At 32.5% G+C, this 12745-nt stretch overlaps 2 protein-coding genes and 1 long non-coding RNA gene across 3 annotated transcripts; 1 reads left to right on the top strand and 2 right to left on the bottom strand.

Moving 5' to 3' along the window:
- The first annotated feature begins 1760 nt into the window (after positions 1-1760).
- On the top strand, positions 1761-5279 carry LOC107848946 (vicilin-like seed storage protein At2g18540). Its single transcript, XM_016693653.1, has 2 exons — positions 1761-2048; positions 5190-5279. Exons 1-2 carry the CDS (start codon positions 1761-1763, stop codon positions 5277-5279), a joined length of 378 nt encoding a protein of 125 aa, XP_016549139.1.
- Positions 5280-5697: 418 nt separating this feature from the next.
- LOC124889729 lies at positions 5698-6827 on the bottom strand. Its single transcript, XM_047401706.1, has 3 exons — positions 6327-6827; positions 6105-6275; positions 5698-5895 (listed from the first exon to the last, which is right to left on the bottom strand). Exons 1-3 carry the CDS (start codon positions 6825-6827, stop codon positions 5698-5700), a joined length of 870 nt encoding a protein of 289 aa, XP_047257662.1.
- Positions 6828-7853: 1026 nt separating this feature from the next.
- LOC107849821 lies at positions 7854-10727 on the bottom strand. Its single transcript, XR_001668285.2, has 3 exons — positions 10564-10727; positions 9088-9338; positions 7854-8400 (listed from the first exon to the last, which is right to left on the bottom strand). It is a non-coding gene; the product is annotated as an uncharacterized LOC107849821 (long non-coding RNA).
- Between the last annotated feature and the right edge of the window lie 2018 nt (positions 10728-12745).

Here is a 12745-nt window from a genome sequence, read left to right as displayed (position 1 = left end):
AGTGAAGAGAGTGAGAAAAGTGGAAGAAACAGTGATGATGGGATAATGATCCCTTGTTCGTGCTATGTTTGTCAAGGTTCATTTTCATGGAATAGTATGACCTTCAAACGATAATGGATGTGGTCAGATCTTAACCGACGAAGATATCGGTCAGATCAAGAATGACTGCTTATTGAGAATTTAAGCAAGTTTTTGTCGACCAGGAGTTGAATAAAAAATTCAAGCTGTCCTATTTCGAATACCTGAGAAACCTGCTGGAACATCTCAAGTTCAATGTGCAGTTGGTCCATTATTTATTGTTGCGATGCGTCAAGAGGGATAAGATGTGTCATGAGATATGGTTCTGCGTTAACAACAAGCCTGTCTGTTTTTGATTGAAAGACTTTTGTTTGACCACGAGGCTGAACTGCTCAGCATAACCCAGTAAATAAAAAATGAAGAAGGTATTAGACAAGGGGGAGCATTTTTGCTTTAAGGTGACGAAAAATAAAAATATTACGGCAGCCAACTTGTTACACTTGATCAGAGGGAATAAGCTTAAGGAGGACCAGAAGTTTAAGTATTGTTTACTGAGGTTCTTGCATACCATGTTGCTTACAAAAGATTCAACGAAGGTTGTCGACACAAAACTGATTCGAATGGTCGATTTTTTGAGTTACTTCGAGAATTATCCATGGGGGAAAGAGACATTCAACTGACCATGGACTATCTGAAGAAGAAAAGTGACCTGAAGAAGTAGAGGGAAGTATTTGATGAGAAACAGAAGGCATCCTCTGGTCTATTCGGATTTCCCTGGGCATTCATGGTATCTACTATAAACCCTTTAGTGATTTTATCGTAGATTCTTTTTTTATTTATACTCAGTCATACACTCTAAGTTCTTTTTTCACTGTTGTACTGCTTATAGGTTTGGATCTATGAGGCATTTCCCTATCTTGCAAAATTTACTGGAAAATCAACGAATGAGCACTTTCCCATTTCCCGCATCCTCAGATGGCACACTACAAAAAGTGACCAGATAATCAAAGGTGACCCATTCAAGTACAAATAAAAATTTACCAAGGTATGAACTTATTTTTTATTATACAATAATAATACTACTGTTGTATCGAATGTTATGTAATCGTTAATTGATATTTTGTAGAACGTGCACCCGTACATCATCCCTACTCTTTGTGAGACAAATATGGATTACATGATTACCTTTGAGTTATATATGGACGACGTGAAGAATAATGTCCTCGATGACTTAAAGAAAGAGTTAGAAGGGGTGACTGTCTTTATTTCAAATAAGGATAGTGATGATGATGGGGATTTGGGTGGTAACCCCATTGAATTACACGTTGGTGATGATGATACTCCGAGCACCTCTAAAGATGTAGTGGGCACGTCATCCCTCGAGGATCTTCATAAGCGTGTTACTGTGCTCGAGAAAGTGGTGTTGGCTATTGCTGCCTACATTAGAGAGAAAAGATTGAAGAAAAAGAAACAGGATAAGCGACAACACGAGCGAGGTAACTTCATTCAATAATTGATGTTGTTAATGAGTTTTCAACTTTAAATATCAGTAACACTTTATAATATGATGATACAGTGCATGTGGACCTTTGTGAATCGGAGAGGAATGAAGAAGGAGAAAAAAATGAGCAAAATGAATGAGTTGGCCTTTATCGTGGCGGAAGAGGAAAAAGAAGAAGAAATGGAAGAAGATAAGAGCCAAGAAGAAAATGTAAAAGAAGCAACTGCAGTAGAAGAAAAAAATGTTAAAAAAGAAGCAACAACAGTTGAAGAAGAAGGCAAGAAAAAAAGAAGGAACTGTAGTTGATGAAGGCAAGGAAAAAGAAGAAGCTGAAAAAATAGTAGCAGTAGCTGATGAAAAAGAAGAAGAAGCTGACAAAGAAGAAGTTGATAAAGCTACAGCAGGTGAAGAAAAAGAAGAAAAGAAGGTGAGAAAGAAACAACTGTTGAAGGTGAAGGAAAAAAAGAAGGTGAGGAAGAAAAGGAAGGTGAGAAAGAAGCAGTTGTTGAAGGTGAACGAAAAAAAAAAGGTGAGGAAGAAAAACAAGATGGGTTCATGGATATCGTTGATAAAATTAAAAACACCTATGCTGATGAGAAGGAAAATAGTAAAAAAGGCATTTGAATTATTTTATTGTTAATATGTTGAATGATCTGTTTGGTAGGATATTTGAGACATTCCCATGTTTCATAGAATATTTATCTAATCTTTCATATACTTCTTTCATAGCCTATCATTACCATGCTGCTCCATTTTAAGTTGATGTATTGATTGATCGACTATGATTCTATCAAAAATAGTGTTTAACATTGTAGAAAAACAGAAGTATTATTATTTATTCAATATAACTACATCCATGTTACACTTTTTCAAAGAATAAATACTAGCATTATAGCACAGAACATAATTTTTAGGCCATTCTCCCTTTCTTTGGTCAAAATCATTTTTTTGTTTTAGTTGATCCCTCTCTATTTAGGTGTCATGTAGCAATACTTTTAGGTGATCCCTTTGTTCATCGGCTTCTTTGAACAAATTCATAATAAAATCTCTATTTTTTCACATTCTTGGAGCCTTTGTAATAGATTAAATTTTGTCAAGCCACAAAAATTTGATGTCTTAGGTCCCAGACTCAATATTGATGGACTGCTTGGAGGTGATAGCTCATCGAGCCATTTAAAAAATGAGCATGCGTCATTATCCAAGGAAAAAAATAATAATTACACAACGATTAACTTAACTTTATAAAAAAAAAAACACAGCTCACCTTCGCAATTGCACAATTATAAAATTTGCAACCTGGATTTGAATCCATGCGTGACGTCCTCAAGAGAGCCACATTCCCACAATGACAAATTAGAGCATTTTTAGAATTGGATGTTTGAGATGCTTGCAACATTGTAGATTTTTTAAAAACAAAATAAAGTGAATGAAATAAAATAATGAGGGATGAACACCTTATATATGAAGTAAAAACAAAGTGTTAACACTGATGGATTACAAAAGTAGCCGTTTATTACCGTTGAAATATTTTTTTCTTTTGAAATAGTGGTGACAATTAATACACTGTCGTAGACCATGACCTATATCTGCCATCAACGAGATACCAAAGTCTACCGTAGACACTCGTAATCGATAAATCCTCAGTACTATGTTAAGTAAAAAATATTACAGTAAAAAATATACTTGTGCTTTGAGGGTCCATTGATTCAGTTGGTCTATCGTAGACCTATGACTTTAGGAGTGCATCGATTGATCTCCTGATTATGCATAGAGCTCTGCTATAGACCAACACTTGAATGTTGTTTAAAAATAAATAAATTAATTAAAAATTAATATAGTGTGGGCTTGTACACATATGAAGGAGTGTAAACAAGTCACATAAATATATTAAACCTTATAAAAGTTAGGAGTGGTGAATTAAGAAGTGTGTGGATGGGTATTAGACGAACAAACAATATCCTAAGAGTAATAGTTGTCAAAGAACAAGTGTATTTTGAGGATGATGATTGTTCAACAACTTTCCATTCCACATACTCTTTTGATTTGGGTGTGGTGATTTAAGAGTGGTGATTGAATGAGTATGTGGAATGGGTAGTCATCAATACAATCAACATCCTCAATACATACTTGTGCTTCGACAAACATTACTCTTAGGATATTGTTTATTTCGACCAATACTCACCCACACTCTCCTTAATTCACCACCCCTAATTTTTATAAGCTCTAATATGTTTATGTGACTTGTTTACACTCCTTCATATGTGTACAAACCTACATTATATTTATTTTTAATTAATTTATTTATCTTTAAATAACATTCAATTATTGGTCTATAGAAGGGTACATAGACCTTTGTAGTCTTCGAATAAGCAGGAGACCAATCTATGCAATCTTGAAGGTGTAAGTCTACGGTAGACCAAAAGAACCCTCAAAGCACAAGTATTTTTACATGGATTTGACATGGATCAACATCGATGACAACCCCAAAATATTTTTACTTTAATTATTTTATTCCACCAGCCCCAAAGCATGTTATTATCAGTTTATGTCATTTTTAATTTAATTATTTAATTCACTATCCCCAAAACATGTTATTATCAGTTTAAATTATTTTTAATTTAATTATTTTATCCCACTAGTCCCAACACATGCTATTATCTATTTATATCATTTTTACTTTAATTATTTTACTCCACCAGCCCCAAAATATGTCATTATCTATTTATATCATTTTTAATTTAATTATTTTATTCCACCAGCCCCAAAACTTGTTATTATCTATTTTAATTTAACTATTGGTCCATCGATTAACATGATTGACGATCGATTACTATGTTATGTCGATGATAGACTATGTATGGGATTGAGGATAGACTATTTATGTGATCGACGATAAACTATTTATGTGATCTGTATTTATAGATGCATTCATTACGGATGCAAACACAAAAAATAACAATAACCAAAAAGAGGAAAACTCAATTTGAAAGAATAAATACTTTGTTCATTGCATAATCATATGATTTTTACATTGATAACATTGACACATCGGCCAGAACTTGCAAAATAAGAAAAAAAAAAAGAAGAAGTTTTCTTCTAACAACAATCCTACAAGAAAGCTTTTTCTACAATGAACACAAAATGAAAACTTATAAACATAAAAGAAAATAAAAAACTAAAACAAAAGATTTCACGGGGATGCTGGGGAGGGGGGGTGATGTAGTCAGGGTCATCCATTCCAAGCCTTTCCAGAATTGCCCTTAGGAAATGGGCAATTCGACGGAGTTCCCACTTTAGGTAGATGCGGTCTTGACCCAGGCCATAGAACAGACGATCGAAATAATTCCTAAGAAGGAGGAGGTCGTAGTGTCTTGGGGGACACGTCTGATGGGGCGCAGGGGTATCCTTCTTAGAGGTATGTTTTTTGATTTGGGTGAAGAAGAAGAAGAAGAAGAAGAAGAAGAAGAAGAAGAAGAAGAAGAAGAACAAGAACAAGAAGAGGGTTTCTGATATTAGGTTTAGGGACAACTAAAGGGTTACGTAGAAATAGGCACTCTACTTATAGACTAATAGATGACGCCCTTTCATATATCCACCCAATGGTCAGTCGACGTGTGTCAAAAGAGAAAACGCTTGGTTTGCATATACTAGCTATTTTTCTTATGAACAGTTATTTCTGCAGCTTTTCATTAAATTGGAATGGGAAACAATGATTCATTGCTTCGACTGGAGAGATAAAGCGGTAGAAAGACCAACATAGCTTGCTTGATAAGCAATTATATAACCAATACATAATATTTTATAGACCGTGTGAACGATATATCGTAGAGTTTATGTAGTATATCATAGACAATGCTTTAAGTCGATTACAATTGAACGTTAAATTCTACCGAAATGAACATTTATCCCTTAAAACAGTAACTTTACAACTGAAGCAAAAAAAAAGGTTGTCTACAATTTGTTGGCCATTCCACATGTGGTTCTTTTGTGCCCGTATTTCTTGCATATCGAACACCTATTCATTTTTTTGGACTTGAATGTCTCACCGACGCCCTTAGTATGTTTGACTTTCTTCCTTCCGAGTTTGCGATCGTAGGGGGTGGAGAAATCTTACTGTCTTGCACTTCCTATGGCACAATCCATTCAGCCTCTAGAGGGACAACGTTAATAGCTTTCGATTACACGAAGAGGCAAGTTTCGTCTTTATAAATTGGCAAAGAGTACTCGTACATGGAGTTACCATAACCTACGCCATCGCCATACTTTGCTCGCAAAACTGCCATCGCATGTTCGTACAACATTTTCACCAAGTCAAATTTCCAACAAGAACTTCTCTCCAATAGATTGACCTTGGCAGTAACATCATAGCCGAACACCTTGAATTGGTCGAGACCCCCATTTGCATTAGTCACATATAAGGAATTGCTTGCACTCTTGTTATCCCTTAGGATCCTTTCCGTACAAGGCACAAATTTATTGTTTTGACCAGCGATTTAGGCATGCCGTTCCCTAATCTTTTCACCAAATTTTCTAGCAATTGAATTGAATATGTATGACATGGGGTACTCCCGTTATCTATCAATACCGAGTTGAGCGACTCGGCGATGTTTGTGGTCATCACATCGTACTTATTGCCCTGGAAGTGTGCTCTGCTCCATTTCTCAAAACGAAGCACATTTTCAAGTACATGTGCTGCCTCAGGGTTATTATTCTTCAATTCAGAAAAATGCTCGCTAAACTTATCAACAGTATACACCTTTGTCACGATATAGAACAGATAAATATGTTCTCTATAGTGCTAATTTACACGCAGATTTTTAGCGAGGTGCCTCATGCAAAATCCATGATGTGCACGACTGTAAACACGGAAGAAGGCATTGGCAATGTTGACGTGCCTGTCGGAGATGACACATAGATCTGGTTCATCTTCTACGATATACTTCAACTTCTGGAAGAAGAAGGTCCAAGAAGCATCGTTCTCTTTATTGACGACACAAAAGACAATTGAAAAGATGTGATTTTGGGTTTCCTGTGCAACTGCACTCAGCAACACACCCCCGTACTTTCCATACAAATATGTGTCATCAACGGTAATTACCTTTCTCATGTGGGGATATCCTCGTATGTAAGGTCTGAATGCTAAGAAATAGTAAATGAATGATCCATTAATCTGATTTACCATGATAGAGTAGGAAGACCCTGGATTCAATAACTCTACCATATGGGAAAAAGATGGCAAGCAAGCATATTCGTGCTCCGGTGTCTCGCGAATGATGTTCTTCGCAATTACACTTCCTTTCCAACGCATCCAATAGCTTGAGTGGCAATTCAACTCCTGGAACACAATCCTTTAAATTTTTCTTATGCTTGGACCCTTACCATCGTGAAAATAATTTACGCATAGTGAAGCAATCAATTCGGAGGACAATCTCTTATGCCTGCGGGTGGCGTGTTCAACACCGCATGTGAGCAACTCGACATACTTGTCTATGCGAATCATTATTTATGATCGTAGGATTCACCTTTTCCCTCGAATTCATTAGATAACTAATCGCCACGTCGCCCGGTACGCAATCTAGATCCCCGATCTGAATTATGCTTGCAACCAATTCATCGTATGAACTGTTGCAGTGAACAGCAATGGAGATTGTCACCTTTGTAAAAGATCTCCATTTTCAGCATTTTAGAGTCTCCACTCATTCTCTCATGAAATCACCAGAAACCAGAACAAATTCTGCAATAGACATCATGGAATTAGGCTTTGGTCGATGGTAAATTATGCTTATGGTCTAGGTCGGGTTATATTCACGGTCGATGAATGACGATCAGTGGTCGATGACTGGGCAGCTTTCCGTACGAAAATCATGAAATTGCAAATATTGCTTCTAATCAATGATCCTTAGATTTATGGAATAGAGAAATGAACTTGGAGTTGCCTGAGCTGCTGTAATGTACTTTCTAAAGTTCTTTTGAGTAATGTGAATGGTTTTAAGCTTTTTAACAATGGTGGAAAGTATGTTTGAGAAGATATCAAACAAATGGGGTAACAATGAGTGAAATGGACAAGCTTATGATGTTTGTGGACTGATTTAGAGCTGATCTCCAGAAAATAAAGCCAGAAAAGTGTCCGGAATCGGAGATTTTTTGAGGGAAAACAACCACTTCTATTTTAGCTTTTGGATTTTTTTTATTTAATAATTTTGAAACCTAGATATTTTATATATATAATGGTGGATGATGGAGTGGGTTGAAGTGTATTATTTAAAACTTGTGGATGAATTTATTAAGTTGAAAGTATTGGATTAAAGTGAATTATTATAAAATTTGTGGGTGAAGCTTTTAAGTTGGAAAAATTGATGATGATGTGGATTTAAGTGTCTTTTTAGCAAATTATTCAACAAGTTTAAAACTTTGGCAAAATTGTTTTCCATAGTGTCCTTTTGGCAAACTTGCCCTAGTAACTTCAGCTAAATCTTGTGCTTAAAAGCACAACTTTGAGAATCATAGCATTTTACATTTGTCAATTATTCCTAGTTTATAATTTGTCAATCATCAAAACTACAAACATGTTCTCCTACTTTCTAACAATATACTAAAGATAGATTGAGCAAATGGGGATTATAACAGATCAAGAATGTGCATTTTGCTACACCGATAACGAGAGCTTGAATCATCTACTTTTTGACTGTCAGTTTTGTAAACACATCTGAGACAAACACCAAATCATCTTTCTTTGGGTAGGACTCTGATTTAACAAAGTAATAGAATAGTTGCACTTCCTCAGATTTGACAACTCCAATGTATCTGAAAACTTCAAAATACATCACTTCAGCAAATTTCTTGAGAAGACTACTACTGCAACCTTTCTTGATCTTCAAAAGCTAAAAAAAGTTTTCATGTTCACATTTATATGATCCAATTTATATGACTAGTAATTTGATTGAGCACAAAGCTTAAAAAGAAAACTAAAGAGACATTTGAAACTTGTATTAAATGTCATAACATTTGCACATAAGTTGTTAGCTTATAAGCGATATTCGTTTGCTCACACTTTTTATTATTTTATCCAGTGTTTTTTCTATCTCTCAAAACATCTTTTCCGAAATAAAAATTCAACTTCCTCTTCATTTTCTATCCAATGCTACTCCTTTTCTTTACAAAGATAACTTTTAATTTATAACATAAATTGGAATAGTATTTTCTTTATATTAACAACAAAAGAAATGCTCTAACCAACTCCTTTTATCAAATATATGAACTACTTATTATCATTTCAGTACTTTTATACAAATATATAACTACTTATAAAATTAATTTTAGCACTGAAAAATACTTTCCAGCCGTTAAAGTTTATCAGTTATTTACAATCAGCAAACTCAAACATGCTGTAAAGCTTCTGAAACTTGTGATTTCAAACGTACTGTAACATTTGTGCAGCTATAAGTCTCTTGAACATGACCAATGTAAAAACATGGATTATATTCTAGTTAAGAAATTAAGAGGTAAAAGCTTCATATGGATGACACATAAAAACATAGATAATACACAAATTAAAGAGGAAAAGTTACCCAGCCTCAAGATAAAAAGGAAGAGGGCCATCGAAACCAGGAAGAAATTCAACAGTTGAGCTATTTTGAGGAAGGCTTTGTACACGTACAGAAAGATTAAGAAGAAGAAGATGATGAAACATTGTTGATGAATAATAATAGATAATGCATGCCTTGGATGATCTTACTGGATTTATACGTTTAATTGTCCGTCCATATGTGTTACTCCCTCCGTTGTCTTTGCTTGTTATATTTGATTTCTGAATGTCGAACTACATGAAGATCAATATTTTAATATGTATTTTTTCATCATATTAGAATGACAAGTATAGTAACTTATAACAATTTTTTTTATAGTTTTCAAATATCTAAATTTAAAATTTAAAATATTAAATTAAACTACTTCTATTTAGCTTTAAAGTTTATTCAAATTGACTTTCATATAACAAATATGACAAGGAAGTACATAATTTGTCCCATTTTTCAAAGTTATAATTGAATTTGATTGGTTCATTGGAACATCAAAATTTTATCAAACTCAACATGAAGTGTTAGCTACTAAAGACCTCGACGTGTAACTACAAGTGAAACATTTATATATACAACACAATAATTATAAAAAAAAAACTGTTTATTTTTCACTCCATAATTGTAATGTACTTTTCATGTAACACTAGTGAGAGTTGTCGCGCTTCGCGCGATTATAAAATACGTCTGAATTGATTTTTTTTTTCTATTATTATAATTAAAAATAAATTTTTTGTAGGCGTTAAACAAAAAAATTACACTTTATATACACTATAATAGAATTCCTTCCATTCATGAAATCTCCATAATATATATCAAATTACGAGTTGTGCATATATATTTTAGTGAGATAACTTTTCGCCTAGACAAATGAAACAAAAAAAAAAAAAGAATGTAGCTATGTAATTTAATTTTTTTTCATTGTATGTCATACTTGCACAAACTATAACTACAATGCTACAAAGAGTATTTAATATCCTATTTATGAAAAATACTGAATATTTTTTGAAACTTACAACTTACAAAGTGCATAATACTCATATATGTACAATTCATGAGATAGATTTATCAACCTCTAATAACATCTCTGAATAATTTTTTCACTGACAATATAAACAACACCAAAACTCATATACTTTATCGGGTCTCCAACCTTTTGATCATAAAACACACAATATACATTCCTTCAATTATGTAATTCCAATACATTAGAATTATTTTAACGCCTGCTTGCAATTTAATAACGATATTTTTATAATTTTAATTATATGTTTTTAAAACAAATATTTTCAAATAAATATAAGCGAAAAGAAACAAAAGATCTAGAAAAAAATAAATACAAATTGTAGCCTAAGAAAGGTGGTACTTCACTTTTTCATTATCCGCAATTATGACATGTAAATATAAAATATTACGAGAACTAAAATAAAATCTTAAAAAAAATATAAATAACATAAATTTTTTGTTTACCTTTTTATATCAAATAACTCCATATTTGTTAGCCTGATATAACATAAATACACATTTAAAATCAAAGACAAAACTTAAACTTTACAGAAAGAGAGAGAAAGAAAGGAGATTAAAAAAAAGAAAAAGAGAAACTTCTCATTGGACCATAAAAAAATATGGTATACGAATATATATATATATATATATATATATAATTGGTCATTTAGGTAGGCTGATGAATATGAAACTGCTTTAGACCAATAAATATATCAATTAATTTTGTTGCTACGTGGGTTGAATTAATAGTATAATTGATATAATTGCAAGTATGTGAGTAGCCTCTATAATGAATAGTTGATATATAAGGCTTTTAAACTTTTAATTAGTAAGTAAATTAGAGAAAAAAATAAAGGAAAAAATTCAAAAAAATAAGAAAAAGATAAATATAAATAATCGTTATCTTTTATATTATGTACATAGATGTTTGATTTCATAAGGATAATAATGTGTATGAAATAAAAGGAAAAGATAGCCTAACACGTCAGTCCATTTTTGTCCAATTTGATTACTCTTAATGTTAGGCCTAATTTGCTGTCCATCAGTTGGGCACTTTTCCTTACCTATGATGTCATTGTCAAAGCATAATTGATTTTTTCTTTCCTCACTACTTGAGATGTGTTTGGCACGAACAAAATTATTTATCATAAAAAATATTTTTTTAAAGAAGTTTTCATTATAATATCTAATTTTTGATAAATTATATATTATTTAATTAATTCAATTGATAAATATAAAAATTAAATATCCAATAATTAATTTAATCTATTAAATTACTTATATTTTTAACTTTTACTAAGACAACAGTCAATAATATTACTTGTACAAATTTTGACAATACTTATTCAAAGACAAAATTAAAAAGGTTATACTTTAAAACTATCTTTAGCATGTTGATTTATCTTTCAAAAATTAAAATAATCTAATATTATATATGTATTTCTAGTTTATGTGTTTTGAGGAATTTATCTTGTTTATTACTCTTTTTCGATGCACCTCGTTGGCAAATGAATGCAATATTATGAAATGTTTCATAAAAATATCAACCAATTTTTTTTTATGAAAATAGTCTCCATTAGGTAGCCTAATCTATAAATTGGTATTCTTCTATTATATAATTCATAAGAAAAATTAGGTTGAACACATATAAAAAGGGTCAAGATATGAGTAATATATTATATTCTTTTGAATTAAAATTAAGAACTAATTAAGGTTGCCACATCATTTTTCCAGTGAGATTATTGTAAAATCTTGTCATAGTAACTTTTGTGATGACCGGACCAAAGTAAAATGACTTTTGTGTAATGAATGAAAGAAACATGACTTTTGTGTCACATAGTTAAGTGACATAAAATAAAATTTACTTTGTTTGCTTCCCAAAGACTAATGTATATGTAGAGAATAAATCTCAATACGTTTTTATAGAATCAACTTGAAACCATCTATTAGAGATTGTAACAAATCAAACCATCTAGAGGATCCGTGGCATGTCAAGCCCGATTTGATTAGGTTCATGATTTTTATTACTTTCTTTTGCAATAGATCAAAGAGGTCCATGTAATATCTATCTCTCAAACATATTGTAAAGCACTCTTTAGGCTTATACCCAGGAGCTCCATGTCCTGCTCCCTGGCCAAAAATTTCAGTAAACAAATAAAAATACAAAGTTATATTAACAAGGTTGTTAGATTTCTATACTCCTTGAGCTAAGAATAAGAGAAAATGAAGAAAGGAAGGATCTAGAAGAGGAATCTGATGTTTTCCTAGCTGAATTAAATTACATTAAGTCTCTATAGGACTATATTTATAGTGTTGTTTGTTAGATTCTTGTGACACCTGTATAATATCAGTTGTCAGTTCTAACTAACTAGCCTCCTAACATATACAACACACCCACCAACTTCTTCTAACAACCATCAACTTGATCATTGTATTTTCCTAGCTCAACACTCCCCCTCAAGTTGATGACTTGAAAATATTCTTTATTCCCAACTTATTCAGCAAGTACTCGTGTTGGCTTTTGTCTAAGGCTTTTGTGAGAATGTATACTAGTTGCTCTTCTGTTGACACATGATTGGTCTGAATCATCTTTTGGTTGATTTTTTCTCTCACAAAATGACAATCTATGTCAATATGTTTAGTTCCC

The sequence above is a fragment of the Capsicum annuum genome, chromosome 12 (genome assembly GCF_002878395.1).
Source record: "Capsicum annuum cultivar UCD-10X-F1 chromosome 12, UCD10Xv1.1, whole genome shotgun sequence".
NCBI classification, from domain to species: Eukaryota; Viridiplantae; Streptophyta; class Magnoliopsida; order Solanales; family Solanaceae; genus Capsicum; species Capsicum annuum.
Note: the sequence above shows the minus strand (reverse complement) of the source record. Positions and strands in the feature narration are given on the sequence as shown.

Bases quoted from the DNA above. Each gene is read 5' to 3' on its own strand.
- LOC107848946 (XM_016693653.1), top strand. From the start codon at position 1,761: ATGTTAAAAAAGAAGCAACAACAGTTGAAGAAGAAGGCAAGAAAAAAA. The intron at 2,049-5,189 runs GTGAGGAAGAAA...TCTTATGAACAG, and splicing joins AGGTGAACGAAAAAAAAAAG to TTATTTCTGCAGCTTTTCAT.
- LOC124889729 (XM_047401706.1), bottom strand. From the start codon at position 6,827: ATGCGTTGGAAAGGAAGTGTAATTGCGAAGAACATCATTCGCGAGACA. The intron at 6,276-6,326 runs GTAAATTAGCAC...ATCGTGACAAAG, and splicing joins ACCTCGCTAAAAATCTGCGT to GTGTATACTGTTGATAAGTT. The intron at 5,896-6,104 runs GTATTGATAGAT...GACCAATTCAAG, and splicing joins TCGCCGAGTCGCTCAACTCG to GTGTTCGGCTATGATGTTAC.